This window comes from Gavia stellata, chromosome 6, assembly GCF_030936135.1.
Source record: "Gavia stellata isolate bGavSte3 chromosome 6, bGavSte3.hap2, whole genome shotgun sequence".
Taxonomy (NCBI): domain Eukaryota; kingdom Metazoa; phylum Chordata; class Aves; order Gaviiformes; family Gaviidae; genus Gavia; species Gavia stellata.
Window position 1 is genome coordinate 60,637,418 of NC_082599.1, and position 20,633 is coordinate 60,658,050.

At 43.3% G+C, this 20,633-nt stretch overlaps 1 protein-coding gene across 1 annotated transcript in view; it reads left to right on the forward strand.

Annotated features, from left to right (window-relative positions):
- The window catches only part of CNTNAP2 (contactin associated protein 2), a 1,162,694-nt gene extending 1,142,499 nt beyond the window's left edge, over positions 1 to 20,195 (forward strand). The window contains exons 22-24 of the mRNA XM_059818416.1: positions 2,817 to 3,047; positions 18,152 to 18,223; positions 19,996 to 20,195. Coding sequence (XP_059674399.1) covers positions 2,817 to 3,047; positions 18,152 to 18,223; positions 19,996 to 20,195 — 503 coding nt within the window. The remainder of the gene's footprint in view (positions 1 to 2,816; positions 3,048 to 18,151; positions 18,224 to 19,995) is intronic.
- Positions 20,196 to 20,633: the final 438 nt, after the last annotated feature.

The following is a 20,633-nucleotide window of genomic DNA, read 5'->3' on the forward strand; positions in this document are numbered from 1 at the left end:
AACCTTGTCTCAGTGATACGGTCTACAAGCAGCATACAAATGCGTGAGCTCTGGCTTTTGTGCAGCTTTTCTACTAACTACGGAAAGTGTGCGTGCACGTGTGAGTTTTTTTACCTACTAAGAAATTTTTGAAGGAGATGACGCTAACTGTTTGGTCAAGCTACTTTTTTAAAGGAGAGCTGGGTGAAAGACCCACGTGACTAATACAATTATTTTAATGCATTTAAGCTAGTCTGTAGCTGAGTCCTGAGCATGTTTCCACTTTGTCCCAGGTGACAATCATTGCTCCCTGCCAGCTTGTGAAATGGGGCTGTAATATTGATAGAGGCTGGATAAGCACTAGCAGAGAAAGGACGTTCTTAAACGAGAAGGAAAAGGGAGAACGGGGGGAATAGAAAATCCATTCATGTACAGCGGATCACATAAGGATCTAATGCAAATAATTTTCAGATTATGCTTCTTCCTTTTGTGTCCTTATGCTAGGTGGGAGACTTAAATGTTGTATGTTTATCATGCTAATATGGTTGCAAAGACAGAAAGGGTACATCTTAGTTCTGTGTGAAAACCCAGAAGTTGTTTTAATCGTGCTCAAGATTTGTCCAGTTTCCACCAGTTTTTCCCCGCTTCATGGTTAACATGTAAACCCAAAAAATAAAGCAAACTTGAAATGCCCTGCCTGGTTTATAAACTTGAAACTCCTCGTATGTATCCCTGATGCAAACCCCTTAGTACTCTTAGGAATAGCACTGACATAGAATCACAGAATCATTAAGGTTGGAAAAGACTTGTAAGATCATCAAGTCCAACCATCACCCCAACCCCACCATGCCCACTAAACCATGTCCCGCAGTGCCGTGTCCACACGTTCCTTGAACACCTCCAGGGATGGGGACTCCACCACCTCCCTGGGCAGCCTCTTCCAATGCTTCACCGCTCTCTCAGGAAAGACATTTTTCCTAATATCCAGCCCTGGTGCAACTTGAGGCCGTTTCCTCTTGTCCTGTCGCTTGTCACTTGGGAGAAGAGACCAACACCCGCCTCACCACAACCCCCTTTCAGGTCGTTGTAGAGAGTGAGATATGTATGATATATGTGTCATAGTAGTTTTTAGGGAGCCCAGTCAGCAGCTCAGCCCTCATGTAATTGATCCCACTTTGGTTAGAATAGAACACAGACTCATCCAAAAGGTTAGTAATGCATTTTCTAATAATTCTGATTGGATTATTATTTTTTTTTGGTAGCAAAATTCAAGCCCAGATGTGCTTTGGTTCCCGGCTCTTCCCCAAACTCTTACAATAAAACTCTTTCCCACTTTCTCCTCACAACTCTCAGGAGCACCTTCTCTGTCCCACCTCTGTTTCTCTTTCTTTCTTTTTTTATTACATAATCCTGTGATTTACAGATGCCTTTTTTTTCCAGAAACACCATTTTTCAAACCTTTATCATTGTTCCTAGCTGAAAAGGTTGTCTTTGAACAACCTGGGGCTGTTCCCTGCTCTCTGTCTTGGCACACCATCTCGCGTTGCTCAGCTCAGTACGACTTTTTCCACCGACTTCCAAGGGCCGGACGTTAACTCCTGTCCCTGCCGACCCAGGGAAAGGCCGCGTGAAGTCCCTCAGTGCCTCCGGAGCGATACTCCCTGGTACAGCACAGACATGACGCTGCCATGCGTCCTCTTCACTCACTCCGTGCTGCCGAAAGGAAGGAAGCCAAATTCCTCACTGCCGTGTAAATATTATATTAGACACCGCAGTGAGGCTTTGAAATGCTAATCCCCCCTTTAACGCAGCCAGCTGACGGGGAATGCCGGTTTTCTTTCGATTGTGGCTCAGGCTGTCGCAACAGGTCCTGGCAAAATTAAAACAGCTGTGAGCGGCCTGCAAGTTCCTGGGTAGTAAAGGCACGTGCCGCGTTTTACGGCTACCATTTTGGGATCATTTTAACCGGTGTTTTAGAAGGGAGAAAGCTATCTGGGGGGGCGACTTGGAGGGACGGCGGCTGTTTTAGAGAGCAACGGCGGAGCCCCGTGCTCTCCTCATGGACGCCAGCTGCCATCAGCATCGGTGGCCTATCAGCCCACAGCGGCGAGGTGTAAAATGGCCGACTTGTGGCAGGCTCTCAGCCGACATAGGCCCGGTTGTGGACACGCGGGAGCACGCACGCTCCTGCCACCTCTCACCGTGGCAGGGGAAGGAAGGAGGCCGGAGAGGGGCAGTTTTCCACCTCAGGCCGAAGGGTTATGTGGTCTCCCGGCGAAGGGATGCGTGGTCCCCTGGCAAAGGGGTGCGTGGTCCCCTGGCAAAGGGGTGCGTGGGCTCTTGGTGAAGGGACACTTGGTCTCCTGGTGAGGAGACAGGAGGGGGAACGGGAGTGAATAGGGCTGGTCCCGGCCCACCGAGAGGGGCTAGAGGGTGACAGGCCATGGTGAAGGAAAAGGCATCTCCCACGGCCGCAGCTTCAACTGGGAGGAGAGACCCTGGCGCTGACTGTCCCTCTACCTTCTCTTTCGCCACCTCTTCTTGGGGAAACGATTTGTTTTCTGGCCTTTTGTTCTCTGATGACTCCTTCCCGCCGGCCTTTCATTTTAATGATAGCATAGCAGTGAAACCGAGTCACATCAAGGCCTGAAGGTTTCCAGCTTTAATCTGTAATGAAAGGTAAAGAAACCTGGCAGGGTCCGGCACGTTCTCAGTCTCCTGAGAGAGGGACTTGGGAACTGAGCTCTGGGAATCAAGTGCTCCGACCAACCGTGCTTTCCAAAGCAATGAATTGTTTTGATTAATCTTTTCTTTTTTTTCTCCTTAATTTCCCATAGAAATTGGGAAGATTGACCAAGATATATATAAATACAACACCCCAGGATTCACCGGCTGCCTATCAAGAGTACAGTTCAACCAGATCGCTCCACTCAAAGCAGCTCTGAGACCGACCAACGCCTCCTCGCACGTCCACATCCAAGGAGAACTGGTGGAATCCAACTGCGGAGCGTCTCCACTCACCATCCCACCAATGTCGGCCGCTACCGACCCGTGGCATTTAGACTCAGGTAAGCTGGGGTTCGTGCCACATTAGTTGCAGTTCAGAGAAGAAATACGTCCACCTTCCTCTGTAGGTAAAAAAAAAACTAAGTGTATGACTGATAGATCACTGTAGGACTATAATCACAGTAGGAAATGCAAAGCTGGAATGACAGAGATTTGCCACTGCTTCTAAATGCAGTTACAGGATATTTTCTTTGCCTTTTTTTTCATATTCTGCTTTATTTTTCTTTTCTATAAGTCTTACACTGTTTGAGTGTTGAATTTTGACCTAGCTGCTGTGATAGCACTTTCTCTGTATTATTGGGTATGTAGTCAGCAAAAGGTTGCAAGTACAGATGAGTAAGGTACAGTAGCATTTCTTATGCTGTATTCCTCATAAGTGAGTATATTGTAGTCAGCTTCATACAAAAAAAGTAAATCTAATTTTCAGCATAAATATATAAAGGGCTGATTTGTCTTCTGAAACATGTTTAATGGGAAATCCCATTAGTCATGATGGCACTCATCTCATGCTGAAAATGCTGGAAAGCCAAAACAATTTGCTGATCCCAGCAATCTCATCCTGCTTTGTGACTGACAGTCTTTGAAAGTATACGTTGTGCCTAACTTTAGAGGGTTTTTTTTCCCTCTCTTGCTTCTTGAGCGTCAGGTAAATACTTTTAAAAAAAAAATCTGTTCCCTTTAGATTTGTAGGATCAGGTGTACGTTGACCCCTCTCTTGTATTTTGTCCTCATTCTGATTTCACTTGTAGCGGTATAAATTGGAACATGTCCTGGCAAAGTTGACAGGTTTACAGTGATATAAAATTAAAAAGCTAGAGGAAAAACTGCCTCCATAATGATTTTGATACCGATTAGTCTTTGCCTGTCGTGTTGGGGGATGCATGCATCTGCCAGTTTTTATATGAGAGGGGACAGGTATCTATGTCTGTCTTAGAAGTATGTGCCAAGGTCATACCTTTGGGGTTTGGATTTATTTTATTTTTTATCTTCTTGCAATGTCAAGGGACTCCTTGCAGCGTTTCCTTCCAGCTCTTCTTCAATAGAGAAATTGGACAGATGTTTGTAAGGAGAAGCAGATATTCCAGGGCTGAGGGTCCCGAACATCGATACAAGCGGTATCATACTCTAAAACCTGTCATTCCCTCCTTGCTGCCATGCCGTTCTAAGATTTCAGTGTGTCTCTTCCCTGATTATAACATGCAATCTCCTGCTTGAATTTTTTCATCACGAATCAGTAGTCCCTTTCTTCTCTGAAATTACTAGGTCAGTTTGTACCTGAAGGTTATGTTCTGTGCTCCTCTTTCTATAAAAGCACATTTCCTGAAGGATACCTCACTGGCTAATGTCTTTTAAAAGCGTGCCATAAACTTCTTGAAGGATGCACTGCTGCTGTGAATCTTGCGCAGCTAATGGGTTTTGGTTGTTAATTTTGGTTGCTTGCTTTTTCCTGCACTTAATTTGACTGCAAGCTAGTAAAAGACTATGGTGGGATTTACTCAAGATATTTGAACTGTTCCTAACAGCTCCTGATGTTAAAAGAAGGAAGTCCTGTTTGTCCTTGCCACGTGCTACTACGCTTTTCCTTGTGTTGGCTCAGTCTCGTCTTGAAAACTTTTGCTGAGTTGATTCAACTGTGTTGACCTGACAGATTACACGCTTACACATTTTCTTCTGAATTAATTGTAGTATTCGGTTGTGGAGCCAAGCATGAAGGCTATCAGGGAACATACAGCCTGTAATTAGGTTGGCTCAAGCTGTCTGTTAACTTCTGCGCAGGAAAAAAGAAAAAATCTCATTGCCATAGCCAGACTTGACTTGACTGTTTCAAGTCATGGGCGGACAGAGTGCAAGTGATCTACCTTCATTTTTGGTGACGATAAACTTTAGTAAGACTGGGAGCTGGGGACCCCTCCTCTTGTCCTCTCCAGTGCTCTGCAGCAGTAGAGGGAGAAGATCATATTGCTTTCAAGACGTGTAGTGAGGGACTGCTGTGCACTGAAGGGAGCAACGACGTCAGGTGAGTTACGGTAGAAGGAAATTTCACAGCAAGGGAGTGGTGTTTCACCGGGACAGGAGGGAAAGGACATTCAGGTGTAGGTGAACAATTCCTGACTTTGGCTCTAGGTGACATGTTCGTGATAGAAAGAGGAGGTATCACAGCAACTCATTTATCAGTATCAGGTAAGAACAGCTCAGTCTTTGTAAAAGTATCTCTGGTGGTCTGACACAGCTAGCTCTGTTTCAGTCTCAGGAAAAATATATACTGTAGACAGTGTAACCTTGCCTGCAGATGATCTTGATGACTGGTGAATGAACATGTTTGGGTTTAGTGTTACTTTGCATTAGCAAACTGGCAGTTTTCACTGAGGAATTTTTTTTTATGTTTCCCAAACCCTACCAGAAGACTTTCTAACACAAATTGCGTTGAAAGAGAAAATGGAAAAATCAGAGGTATAAGTAATGATTCCTATTGGCTCCAGCGCTGGAATAGTCTCAATGCTCTCGGTGTGAATTTACTCCTTCACTAAACCGGCTGAAGGGGTGAAGGCAAAAAGCTCTTTGGAAATTCACAGAAACACTTGTAGTGGGACTAAAGCAAAAGCCACAGACACTCTGCCACAAAGAAATGGTTGCAAAGAACACAGCTTTGAAAGCAGCAGTTACGATGTACAGGGTTTCTCACTGCAAACAGGTTTTTATCTGTAATTTTTATTGTTGTGTCAGCTGTTTTCTTTTTAAATAGATCTGAACAAAACGTGAGAGCTGAGGATAGGGGGTTTATAGTGAAAAGAAAAAATAAGGAAAAATTTTGTGGCAAGTATCATATGGTTTAAATCTCATTCAGTGACATACTCTGCACTCATCCTGATTCATATTTTGAGTTAAGTGTAGATTTGTAGCTTTGCTTCTCAAATACTGCCGAATTGAACGTTGAGGATTGAAAAATGTTGTAGGAGGGGATCAAAGGTAAGTGTCAAATAGGACAGATACGCCAGATGGCAAACGTAATGATCCTTTCACCTCTAAACTGCAGTGCTGGATCAGACCTTACAGATAATTACTAGATGTTAAGCAGGTTCTGCCTGATGGGTGACTTACTTGAGACGTTTGCCTTGAACTCTTCTATGTAGTTACTGCGTGGACACGTTCTGCTAGCTGCAAAACATTTTGGATGCCTTAATAGAGAGGCTGAAGGGAAAATCAGAAAGACGCACATCAGTCACTTGCAGTTGTCCCTTAGAGAGGAGTTCAGGGATTTATCGATAAGAAACCTTGTTGATTTGCTCCCCAGACGAATGGGCCATACAGCTTCTCGATTCATTGTCTTGCACTTTCTATTAGCCTCGAATTCACATATATTTCACATTTACAATATTAGCTCTTCTTAAATTTCTTTGTCATTGTAAAAATGCCCCTTCCCTCCCTCCCCACCCGTGGCAGGCATTTTGCCAGGCTTCTGGGGCATTGTCTTAAACCATTATCTTGTTCAGCTTGTGAGTATTCTTACAATGCAGAGCCTTTTCCTGTTGCTATGGTGATCCTTTCTTGGATGGTGATGAAGCGCAGGAATTCAACAAGTCATTCTTTTCTAGAATGTGACTTTCCGGTGATTTAAAAAAAAAAGGCAATAATCAAACCCAAGCAAAGCATCAATATAGTTCCCTTCCTGTGTTTTTCTCCCATCCATATTATCTCAGTTCATGTCAGACAATCCAATTTGCCTCGGTTACATCAAAAGGAGTGTAGAAAGGAGGCAGAAAAGAGCCTGATCGATGACCGTATTATTTAAAAATGAGCTGTCCTAGCTTTACATGTTGTCTAAACCCGGCGAGTTACCTAGCTGGCATATGTTTCAAAACAAAAGTTAGAACTGCATGCCTTTAACTATATTAGCATGCATTTTAATATCTAGTTCTGTAGCATTTGTAAAAAAAAAAACCTAATTGCCAAGGGGTTTTTTAATATCCCTCAGTTCAAATTAGCTAAGATGTACGTCACTGATAACTGACACCTTGCTCATTGTAGAGAAGCAAACAAAAGCCCAGACGATTATTTTTGTAGTAAATAAACTCCCACACCTAAAATGCCTTGTACTTAAAATCGGAAGATACATATTATTGGGGTGGGGTTGTTTTGTTTGTGGGTGTTTTTATCTAAGATAAAGGTTCTGCAGTTTACTAATGAAGTTTCACTTCCAAACTTTTCTTATTTCTATAAAAAGGCTAAAAGAAACGTACCACATGTATGTACCTCTCCATTTTAGGTAAAATATGCTCCAGCTTGCCAAACTACCCGATCTCAAATTTAGTGAAAGCAAGAGATACAAGAAGAGGCAAGGTGCATACAACAGTTGACAAAGCGTGCTTTAGCACCTCTAAGCTGCCACGGCACTATATAGCTGCAAGAGGCATTTATTCTGGGTACGAACAGAATGGCATCTAGAGTATTTAACCGGGGATTTAGTTAAACCCGTATTAGCTTCAACATATTAAGAATTAAATGGAGCAGGATTAAATGCTACATCTGCAATGTTCTTCCAAGTGATGTGACTTTTTTCTGACTATGCATATTTAAACCCTAAAAGCTCTTTATTTTTGTAAAAGGTGAAAGGCCTTGCCTTTTAAGAATCAACAGCTGACTTTGAAACCTATATTGAGCATGTCTTGCAAAAACATTGTACGAAGACATGCACCGCTGGCATCAAGATTAAAACGGCTGCCTGCAGGATTAACTCCCTTTTTGCAACAAATTCATCCCTCTTCCTTTAACGAGTGATGGCAGGAGGAGAGAGTGGGAGGGCTGAATACTGGCCATATGATCTGTGCTCGCCTAACTGACCACCTAATTATCTTTGTCAAGCGAAAGATAGCAGTCGATTTCGGAACTAAGAGAAAGTGTCACTCGTGTGTTACTGGTGACAGTGCTGAAGGTCACCTTCTGGATTCAGACACCATCGGTTGGGTTGCCATCCCACCTTCTGACCACTGGTACCCACATCTCAGAGCGGCAGCAGCTGTGGAGAAGCTGTGTCAGACATGCACTGGTACGGATGTGGCTACAGAGACGGGAAATAGCTCTTGCCCTCGTCAAGGGCTTGTTACAAACGATGCAGTGGGAAGGAAGGATCGAAGGCGTTACTTGCCGGAGGGTGGCGATTCAGCCCTCAAAATGGTCTTAGCTTACAAACACATGAACAAAACGGTCTTCTCCTGACCACAGACATTGAAAGAGTCCTGTACACATCAGTGAATCCAACGGCAGGAGGATTACAGTCAATGGTAACGTGTGACGCAGCGCTCATTCTCTCTAAGGGACGGCAGGGGAGCAGGGTTACCTCTCCAGGCTTCCTGCAAGGGACAAGCGAGTCCGGGCAGGAGGGACAGAAGAGGTGCACAGAATTTGTTCATGATGCAGTCTTACACATCTAAATTAGATCTTCTAGCTGTTAGCAAAATTAGAAACGGATGTGAAGGCAGTTGCTAGAGTAAAATGATGCTCCTACTTTTTCAAGCATAGCAAACAGGATTAGTTACCTGTACTGCAATCAGAGAATGATGCCAGATTCTCTCTTTGAAGTTATTGATCACTGGAGGTGGTTGGAGTTTTTTAATGAACATAGCATGTAAACATTGGGAGGCTCTTTGTCTGCCAGTAAGCTAGTTTAATTGTTATACTCCCTATACAAGAGATGGAAGATGCACGTGCAACCTGCCCCATGGGCCAACAGAATCTTCCCCTGCCAGATTTTGGTGCATTTCTGTGATGAAGTTTCCTCTGCTGAGAGTGACCAGCATTCATCCCCAGTTCTCCCAATATAAATACTGTCCCAGAAACCCATTGCCTTGACCTGAGTTGTTTTCAATCAGGAAGGTGGCATTTTTGTCAGACAGGCGGGGATTAAGTCTAGCAGAAACTCATAGCTCAGTTTCTAAGCACCAAGTGTTTCTTTCAGGCAAGAAGGTAAGTGGTAAGCACTGAGATGCAACAGTTTCTATTTTTCTCCTCCCCATCGAGCAGCTAACTAGGAAGAGCATCTGTCTGAAATTTGGCACAATCACTGCTTCATCCTTAAAAGGCTTAATTATGGTGCTTGAATTACTGTAAATCTCTCTATTGATTGGGAATAAAAATGCCTCCCTCGGTCTCATCTAGTTCCTTCACACAATTATGCATAGCCTTCTCTTATCTTTAACAATATATAATTTCAGTGTGAAATTTCTGACACTCCGTCTAGTGTATCAGACAGCTGACAGACTGCCAAGCTTGTAAATTCTTCTGGCATTCATTGAGAGACGAGCATTGTAGCTATTTCGTAAGCAGTGCTTTGAATGTTCATGCTGCTACCTAACGTCAAGACAAGAAGGTGGTAATATTAAAAAGAGAGTGTTTTCCATCCTCTGCAAAGGCTATATTTTTTCCACAAGTACTAACTTTAACTAGGAACACAGGGATGACATAGATTAGGAAAAAAAATGGAGTAGAGAAGGAAGCATTTAGATGCCTGAGCACTTCATGTGCCTGCCTTCTTTCTCCTTTCCTTAGGCTGAAAAGCACTTCCCTTCCTGTCTAAGAGGTTATCCTAGACACAGTCAGATCATTACAGCTATTATTTTAGATTTAGACTCTCCAGTCTGACCCATTCCTCATCCCCAATCCAAGCCTTTCTTTTTTCATAAGTGTATGAACACTAAAAGTGCAGAACCTGATCTTTTTGTTCATATCCTGGCCCATGAGAAGCCCTTTCTTCCAATGACCTCAATTAATAGAGTCCGTCGGGTTTTTTTTCCTCCTTTTTTGTAGTTGTTATAAGTTTACAGGCTTGTGTGGTATTCTTGTTCATTGGGTTGGATCTTTTATTTTTGGTTTTTCATTTCTTTCAAGTATGCCCTGCGGGTCCATTATCAGCGATTAGCTATATACAGCTAGGCTTTGATCAGCACTTAACTCTACTGTTCCTTTGAGAGCACCAAAGCGTTTCATATTCTACATTAATTATAAAAGGAAGTATTTGTTTGTCTTCCTTAACAGGTGAAATGTAAGCACTGCTCATAAAATTTTCATGAAAGTGATAACTTAGGCCAGCATGACTAATACACCAGCAGTTCTTGTCTGGAGTCATAGTAAGACCTGGTGTTGGACAGACGTTGCTACCAGGAATTAAGAGACAGATGACTTTAGGTCTTGGATGGATGAGGGTGCTCTAATGTGCTGGAAATCAATTGGAAAATGGGCAGAGCAAACGTTTAAAATACTATTACTGAGACAGAACGTGCTGAAGTTCAAACTGCAGATAAACACAACCCAAAAGTGATCCTAAATGTCCGCGTCCTTTTAAAATAAGGAAGAAAATTCTGTAGTGTACAGGTAGCAGTTACTAAATTTAAAAAGTGTTTTGGTCTTGCCTTTCCGCTACTTTGTACAATGGCTTGTGTGCAAAAGAAAGTGTAAAAGTTACTGTTAGCGAAATACTGCTTCGTATTTCATCCAGGAATCCAGGAAAATGGGGGAGTTTAAGCTGCAGGGATGGGTCTCCCAGTAAAGCAGCCAGAGTTTTTCTGTCCCTTTGCTAGGAAGATTGCTTTTAAGACCGAAAGAAAGAATATTGTACTGCCCTCTCGGAGCAAGCCGTTCATAAAACTCCATTTCGTCCTCTGCTTAAGAGTATGGACAGCAAAGTTCGCCTGCGGAAGGAAATGAAAGGGCTGATAACACAGCCAATTCAGAAACAACTATCGTGACTCAATTGGGTTGTCGACTCTGGTGTCTAGTGGTGAGAATCTGCATTGTCCCAGTTCATTGACCGTGGAGCGTTCAGTGAATTTTCCCCCAACGCTGCCATTGTTCATTGTTGGCATTTCCATCGCTCGCTCCAAAATTCATGCTTTTTTTAACAGAAATATCCAACTACTCTTTCTTCTATAATCCCCACTCACTTTCCCACACTGTCCCAGGCGTTTGCATATAGAAGGGCTGTTCAGGGGACAATGTTTCTATTAAGCCATCATTTCAGAGGACTTTTTAATTTATACTCATTTCACACTGGAATAAAAAGACACAATTGGAGAGACTTCACACCAAAAATGTAAAAACACAGGTTTTGTGTTTTCCATCATCTCTGTGCATGTCTCTCTCTCTCGGCAGAACTCACCAGTAGCTGTCAGTAAAAACACTTGAGAGTCAGTGAAAAATCCTTAGGGGAAAAATAATGCAACCCTTCAAAATGTTTTCAATCTAACAGAACATACCTGACAAAACTTAGTTTAAAAAATTGGTCCAAATACAACTGTGGTAGAGGACCTTTTTATCATTTCTGAAGGGTTTTTTCTGATTTTGTTTCTTCCATATCCCTCCCAGCCAAGAAGGTTGCAAAGGATTGAAGAAATGAGTGGATTTTGAGCCAATGTTGAGAATCTCGTGTTCCAAATAATTTGCATTATTGGCGACAGAGAGAAGAAGATGCCATTTTTAGAGTAAAAAGCCCTAATTTTTCCTCTAAGCTGCATGTCTGGTCCGGTAGTTTCAGAATTGCTATGTGGGTGTACTTTTTCCAATCTCCTGTAACTCGCACCAAAGATATTATTAACTCTGTGACTGTGAAGACTCCTATTACCAAAAAGACAGAAGAATGGTTCATATTAGGCGTATACTTGTAACCCTCTAACACTACAGTTGCGGCATCACTAAAAATTTAGGGAGTAATGATTGACCCCATATAGCATGGTAGAAGAAAAATGACCTTTTACAAATGATAATGGTTAATAATCTCTTTTAAATATTTTGTGGTTGGGTAAGTTTGGGTTGGTTTTTTTTCAACTTGGAAGTGTTTAATATGAAAAATGACTTCAGGTAAATTCTCAGTTCTATACTTAAGCTGATATCAGTGGGACTTCAAGTAAACTCTGTTCGCAGAGTTCAATGTTAAATAGTTCTCCCTCAGAATCTGCTCTTAAATGCCTAGAAAAGCAGGAGTTGGGGGAGTTTTCTCCTTTCTCTGTTTTCTTCTTGGAGAAATAGAGAAAAAAATAGATGTATTAATTAAAAAAAAAAAAAGACAGGAACTTTCCGTACAAAATGTGCCCTGGCAGCATGAAAAGACATAGCATTTTTAGTAGATTTTTTTTCCTTCTTTTTCTGAATTGCTCTAGTTTACTTGTCACGGGAGCTCTTCACAGAGCCACGCTCAGGAGAGCGGTGGGTGGGATGGGCACGGGCAGTGGGATGAGCAAGAAAGGCCGACCGGAGTCTCTGGGCTGTGCTGTTCACCTTTGATGTAGGGCTGTGTAAGGGAGTTGTTTACTCCCGCTCCATCATTTCTGTGCACGTGTTTAGTTTCTCTTGTAATCGAGTCCCTTCAGGAAGGGGAACGCAACTGTGACTGCACATTAATTTCTACTATCAAGAGTCGTGCAATTAGTTTCTGTCCTTACAGTCTGTAATAAGGAGTGCTCTGTAATTTCAAACCGCAGCAGTGCAGTCTCACCTGACCGGCAGAGTTGACATAATTTGACAAAATGCAGCCAGAGAGAGAGCTTGCTTTTGTTTTCCTTTCTGTTACGGAATTCCATGGAGGAATGTATTACTGAATGGATCTAGTGTCCAACACTTTCTCAAAATCCTAAGGTGTCGGTGAATGTTTGCCGTCTTTGCAAGCTCAATTCTTGGATGCCTGGCTGCAAAATAGAATTAGGAAGAAGGAACGATAGTTCACATCTTTGCTTTTATTTTGTTCTCTCACTGTTCTATGTTTAATCAATGTCTTGATTGCTGGGGGGGTTATATTCCCGTTGCTTCTCTAGTTCATATTTCTGTGAAAACCAACCGGTCTTAGTAATGGGAGAATACCTCTCAAAATTGTGGACATCCATAAGGCTGAAAGGTCACAGCAGCGTTGCAGCACGTGTTGGTTCTAGGCTGAGCAAACTCAATTTCCAGCATATCACAGGTTTCATCCATCGTTTGTTTGAGACCTGTGATCACTCCCACCCTTCCTTTTTTGGAGCAAAATCTAAACTGTATCTTCCTTTGTAGTGCGGTGTATTTTAACTAAGACTCGCCCACTCAGTAAAAAAGTTCGGCGAAAAAAATTCCTTCCAACGGCTTAAATGTAACACTCCTGGTGGTGTATGTCAAAATGAGATTTGCCATTTACTTTGTACTTCTCAGTACTGGTCTCTAGCTGAAAAGTCTCCCCATTTGGTTTTGGTTTTCCCCTTGCCTTTACTGAACAGCCTTTTGCTCATTTTTCTGCCCACACCCACTTTCTGGACCATTTTTCTGCTTTAACAGGGTCATTTTGCATTTCAATTTTGTGAATTTGCAAAAGGCTTTTATGTGGGATCCATTGTAAAAACTCTCCCTCTGAAAATGGCAGATGCAAAATCACGCCTACGATAATGAAGCGAAATTATCATTCGCTCTGTTAAATCAACCACATCTGTCATCTTTAACATCTAATCTTAATTATGGTCTGTTTATCCAGTCACGTCTCCCCTTTCCATTCAGCGAGCGCTGCTGTATTGCAGCTGGCTGTGACAATGACCATGCTGAGCGTGCCGGATGATGGTGGGTCTCCTACTGCATTCTTGTGGTCATCTAAAATTTCATATGTCATTAAAATGATGGCCAAAACATGGATTTTGCCTGCAGTCGGTCTTTAATCACCCTTTTAGGTGCTGCAAAGTTCCTTTAACCCCATTTACCCTAAGACTAAGAAAGTTGAAAAGTGCAAAACTTAAGTTCGGACGCTGTAGATTTACTCTGCGGTTATTGAAACTACGGCCTTGTAAACGGCAACCCATGAAAGAAAGAGAAAGCAAAATCCTTTGAGTTAAGTTAGCTTCAGGATAATCGTGTTTGAAGCAAACCTGATGGCCTGCTGTGGGAAGACAGAGTGCAAAGAACAGCACCGCCCAGCGTGGATTCTGGAAGGGAACCAGATGAAATGGTGTTCATAAGCCACAGATGAGCTTAGCATTTCCCGGTACAGTTCAATCCGCCCCTACACTAGCTGTAGGTTTTAGGAAAATGTCTTCAGTGTGTCCTGACAGCAAACCGATGGCTCTGCGCCATAGCTGCGTGAGCAGAGGATTTCAGGGAAATGATAGCACGTCTCTTGGGCCAATATGTTACCATTTTCCAGGATAGATTAAAAGCTCTTTGCTCTGTTCTTCGTATTTTGATTCACACCAGTGAGACCCTGGCTGCTCAGAGAAACCTAGGGAAGATTCAGAAAAAGCTCCTAAGGTAAGGAAACCTTTCCAAGTACAGTCCCCAAACCAGATGCGCATCAGCTATTTGCAAGCAACCTTTGTAGCCCAGGTAATAAAGAAAAACTGAATAGCCCTATTCATGGCCTCGGCTAACGATGAGGTAGCACGGTATGTAGATCAAAACTCCTGCAGTGTCTTCCCCACACCCACCTTACGTTACATTCGCAACCCACTTGCTCTCCACAGGGGCTTTGCAGGGTGACTACATGGAGTAACTGCAGCTCCGCGGCACCTATTTCCTGCGGGCAAGTCATGATTTGAAGCTGTCGAGGTCCAAGTATCGGGCAGTGCGAAAAGGCTTGCTGAGGCATGGAGTTAGAATTAACGTCAGAGTGGTAATGGAAGAATCTGAACAGGAAAGAGGTGTTCCCAGCTGCGACAGAGAGATGAAGGCAAACACTTGTCTATCAGCAACTCACTATGTACTTCATCTGCATCTTATAGCCATGCAAACTGGTTATTATACCGCCATGATTTAGATTCCCGTGAAACACGAGAGTCACTAGGACCAATATTAATTTTATCTGACCAGTCATTTTAAAATGTTTTAGGAGTTACTCTTTACAACCTGTGAATGGCACTCTATAGTCTTCTGGGCTTTTATCAGAGCGTCAGTATTACTGTTGCCCCTTTATCAGCCTGCTCTAATGTGTTCTTTCCTCGTTTAGTTCCTGAATTTCAGCAGCGATGGAAGAAAGAATCTCATTAGTTGTCTTCTTGACAAAGTTGCTTAATATTGCTGAGAAACGTGACTGTAGTAAGGTCAGAGATGAATGACCACGTCTCTGAACGAGTCTGAACTGAATGCTATCTGAAATACCTGCCTGTTGGTGACAGTACTCTGTTGTTACGCTCACCTTAGTGAGGTGAAGTCAAGGAATGTGCCCTTGTACATTCTCTTCTGCCTAATGGCTGTGGCAGGAGTTACCCTTTTGCAGTTCTTAGCCCCCTGGTCTGTAGCTGTTTCTGATCATTTGAGAAACTACTGCTGTCCAGAAGAATTTCAAGGAAACTTCCACCTAAAAAAGAAGACAGTAATGAGTTCTTTTCTTCCTCTTCTATCCGCCTGTAGTAGTACATTCAGTAAAAAACTGGTATAGACACTTCTGCAGCAAAAGGTATTCTATAACCCCACGTTTGGCTGAGATTTTTAGATATAATTTTTCAGTCCAAAAAAATGCATAATATAAAAGCAGGTCTCCTGCTGACACATGAGTAACAGAACAGGAATTCCTGAATTACGGCGATAACATCTGCCAACACTGCTGTAGGTGTTTTAAAAAAAAGCTTCACGAGCATCTAAGCTCCTTTTTTTACTACAGCACTCCTGGTTCTCCAGCAGTTGCAGCAGGGCACAACTTACGCTATGTACAGTCCAATCTGGTGGTGAACTCTTGTTGAAAGAGGTTGTCCCCTGCCCCCAGACACATGTTCCTATTTCCTCTTTGTCAGAGATGAGAGTCTCAGGGTCACGTCTGCTTGTTGATCCAACGGACGTCTCTTCCTGAGTGTGTATGATGACTAGAAGCAATGGAAAGCAGCCTTGGACGAAGGCATCAGGGCCAGCCCTAGAAGCAGCTCCCAGACAAGATCAAGGATGTAGCGTCACATCATGCTTCACGTTCTTCATTATCCCATGGTGTACTTCACTGGCTGTTGAATATCATAAGCCATGGCCTTCCATTGGCCAGGAATCCCTTGTAGCATAGTCGTCGTGATGTGGCAGCTCGGGAGGCATCGTGCTGCCACGAGCAGCAGCCTTCCTCTTTCTCCACACTTCACTAGTGCCGTGGTCCTCGAAACAACCTTTTAAAAGAAGATAAACTATACTGTTCAGTTGTAAAGGAAGGGGGAACTGTGGCCGTTGCTGATTTTAAGATTTCTTGTGTGGGGACACAGGAGAGCAACTCCAAACCGAATGGCAAGTGGTAGGACTTGTTGACTGCCTGTGATGCTGCTTCTATGGCAAGGGGCCTCCGTTTGGGTTAGAACGGCGGAGAGCAATTTCCTTGCAATTTGGCAAATGGATGCTTTTCTACGTAGTGTTATTTGGCTTTAGGATCTTTTCTGGAGGTGCAGGGAGGGCGGGTTTAAAGTTAAGGTCTATTTTCCCACTGCCAGCCCTCCCCTTTCAGCGCTGCAAGGATAATATTATGGACTCGGTGCCAAAATATCTCTGTAGGAAACATTCATGGTCCTGCACAGTAAGGTTCTTCTTTGGAGCAAAATCCCCTGATACGGAATCAGGTATTTATTTATCTTTTACGTTTTTTAGCTTGGTTTGTTTCAGAGAGGTGCAGAAATGCTGTTTTCAGAAGCCAGAGCACCAACAAATGTCAAAGGCACAAGTGCTGCTGGCAAAAACTGCTGGCCAGGCCCCCTCCACCGAGCCCTGAGAAATGCTCTCTTGTCCGTCCCGCAGGCGACCAGCCAAAAACTAACTGCTCAACACGCAGCTGGTTCGACTCTCCCCCCGAGCAGGCACACAGAAGGCTACTCTAGCCCCAAACCTCTTTTCAGGCCACGTGGCGAGCTGAAGCCATTCATTCTTTTGTGCAGCTGCTTCGTGATACAAAAGGAACTTTGTTATGGATTTTACTCCATGCTAACAGAGAGCCAGTTGACTTCCCTTAGCCAGATTTTGGGTATAGTGAATGCATCGCTGGCCTGTAAAGCCAACTGACTACTTTAATACAATATCACCTAATCCATCAAGCAAGAAAAATACAGCTGGGTTTTAAATACTGACCTAAGAGGTAATTCATATCTTTGATTATTTTAACTCTCTCCAGTTAAATACTTTTAACAACATTTTCTCTGTTTCAAAATCAATGCCATAGTCCAGTGGCAAAGAAGGGAATGGTTGCAACCGCTCACCTAGCTCCTTGGGCTTGCTTAGTCACTGCAGTGTCTAGTTGCTATGTCTGCCTGTAAAGAAAATGTTGATGATGATAGGTTTAATTGATGAGTTTGCCTTTGAAAAGCCTCTGGGATGTTTTCTGGAGGTGAAAACCAAGACCGCCATCCAAATTCTGCTTTAAACCTGTACCGATTGCTTCATCCAGATCTACCGCAAGGAGGCTTTCCTTTGTAGGTGGCTGGTAGGTGAGCTGCGTTCCTTCTCCTCGCCTGGCTGCTGGAGGCTCTCCTCTCCCACTGGCTCTCCTGCCTGCCATGCCTCAGCTTCTCCAACTCACGGTCTTGCATCTTCGCTCCAAAGCACCTCTGGCAGCAGCTAAGCTGCCACATCGGGCTTTCTCCTAGAGCAGCAAAGGTGCTGGCGCGTGCTCCTTTGGGTAACTGCTCTACGGCTCTGACCAACGGAAGATGCGGCCCCTCGCTTAGCTTAGGCTGTGCGGCAGCAAAAGGGATGGCAGTTTTCCCTTCAAAGAGCTTGCAGTTGGACCCAGCGGGCCGTCACTAAAGCCCGGCAACTTCTGAAGCCTTTCATGGATAGCAGTGACAAAGGCAAAAATCTCTATAATGATATGTACGATCACATGCATTTGAAAGAAGAGGGTTTGTCTGGTTTTGTGCTAAAAAGAACCTTACTGAATTTATGTTAGTGGAGTAACAAAATTGCCCCCTGTATTAACAGCAATGTTTATTGCGAGTACCTCCTTTATTTCAATGTTATTTCTGTTAAGAGGAGGAAGCAAGAAGTTCTGAGAGATTAGATAATAGTGAAAGATTTTTTTCCTTCCTTCTTCTTTAGATAAATATCTAGGGATCACAATTTTCTTTAAATTGGATCTGAGGACGTTGGATGTATTTCTGAACTACTGTGTGACGTTTCACTGCTATTACAACATGAATCTTTAATTCCCTATTTACAGCCAGTGCTGATTTCCCATACAACGGTCAAGCTATAGGAGATGGAGTTAACAGAAACTCTGCCATTATCGGAGGTAGGAAGATCATCTACTTTTCTGAGATACTTTGCAGTATGACTGTGACGGCTGAATTGCGTTGGTAACATATTCAAGGTATTTGCTAAGAGCTGCCTATGTGGGAAAACTACACCTGAACGAAGTTAAACAGAAATTTGTGTAAGTCCATTCAGGCACTTTGTCCTAGCGGAATGGTTTGTTCTCGCTTAGTTTGTCCCCTCAGATTCAGTTTTAACCAAATCAAAATACTGGTATTCGTAATCCGCATATTAAGCATCCACGTGGGGAGCTACTTTGCAGTAGTTACTTATGTTAACAGAGTAATTAATTTCTATGAAATGGCAAGGACGCTTTTCCAGTTACACCGGATTCAACATGAATCTATGTCAAACACTATTTGCTCCACCCTTGGCAAAAATCCCTCATGATCCTGCCTTGGTTTTTAGGGGCCAAGTTCTGCGATAACCTATGTGCCGGAGAGTCCCATTCAGTGTGATAGGTGATGTTAAGTAATACCAGAAGTGGAATTTTGACTTAGCATTCCATTGAAGGTATTCTGGCCAGCTGCCTCCAGAAATAAGGATCCTGATTAATTTTATGCACACACGCAATTTTCTCTGCCCCGTCTCATAGTATGGAAGTGTTGCACCATAACTTTCCTGGGAGAACTTTGCCACTGCATCAAATTCTGAAGGCATATTAAAAAAAAAATTGTAAAGATCAGCCTAACAGCTTTCAGTCACTTCTAAACGCATATAAAATGACATACTGGTGGTGGGTTTGTCGTGTAAAGCAACACTGAGTATAGTAGTACATGGAGTCTAATGGAATTTCTTGTTTCTTTTCCTTGGCCCCCCTCGAGGGTTTGTGTTTCCATATCCAGATTTAGATTAGTTGCTTTCGTTTTGATTTGCTATGTTATCTTTTTATCACTACTTAAAACTTTTCCGTAATACTTTGAAAACTTAGAATACTAGAAGGATAGCATTGCATTCCTCAGAACAATTCCGGCCACACCTGAACGGCCTGGCTGTCCAAAGCATTAGTTAACAAAAGTGGCATGACATAATTCTGGCTGATTACAAGATTTTTTTAACCTGAGAATTTTGTAATAATGTCTTCATCCTGGAAGATCCTCATGCCTGGAGAGAAGAGCCAAAAAAGGAACAGTGCTATTTTAGCACGTAGTTACCTATGCCTAAGAGGGTAAGGTATACGAGACCTCTCCATAACAGGGCTGAACCCCAAACAAACCATTGCAGGGGAAGCAATTAAGGATAAGTCTGATGATAAAGCATCTGTAATTACGTGGAGCCAGTGCCTAGTGGGTGGAGTGAGCCAACAGTGAACCAAGCCAATTTTCAAGGACGTGTTGAGGGGCTATGGTAGATCTATACGGCCATTGACTGGAAAGCATATGTCAGTGACTCCATCCTCAAAGAGCTGTCCAGGCCGTGACACGTCACCGTTTCACCCCCGTACTTTGGGAGTGCTCGGCACCCTCTGCCTCATGGTCAGCAAAGCTCAGCTCTGTAAATAGGTATTAATGTTAAAGTTTACCTACGGGATGAAAGTCACTAGCGGACTCCACTTTGTATCTAGCTATATACAAATAGATATAGTATAAAACTATATATAAATATTAAAGTAGTGGAAACCAAGCAACTGTGGAGATGTTTAACTACCCAGGTAGCTTCGGCTCAGCTCGGAGGAGCTGTGGGATCCTTTCTTAGTGTCAAAATCTGGTGTTCTCCTCACTAGCGGCATCTTGTCTTTCCTCCCCTCTGTAGGCGTCATCGCAGTGGTGATCTTCACCATCCTCTGCACCTTGGTGTTCCTGATCCGCTACATGTTTCGCCACAAGGGAACCTACCACACCAACGAGGCCAAAGGGGCAGAGTCAGCCGAGAGCGCCGACGCCGCCATCATGAACAATGACCCCAACTTCACGGAGACCATCGACGAGAGCAAGAAGGAATGGCTTATCTAAGCCCGCGGGGATGGGGCCTGGGGTGGGATACGAGCTGGGCCAGGGTGGGACTGGGATGACTCTTGCAGTGGGGAGAGAACACTCTGCGTCGGACGCTTGAGCACATGTACGGTAAAAAGATCAGCACAACTGGAGGAGCAAGTGACAGGAAAATACCACTGAGACTGGAGGAAAAAAAAAGAATATCTCAAGCATTTAAGAAAAAATACTTTTTAATATTTATTTACAGCAAATTGCCCCTTCTGTATCCAAACAACTACAACAAAGAGCAGTTTTGCAGCTTCAGCGTCGGTTAAAATTTTCAGTAATACCTGTCTATTTCTGTGTGTGTTTAGAGGTATTCCGGATACCCGCGACCAGAAACGGGGCTGGTTTTTTACATTTTTTAAAAGCTGCTTAAAACGTGGGTAGTTCTGCCCTGAGAACAAGTGGCAGACC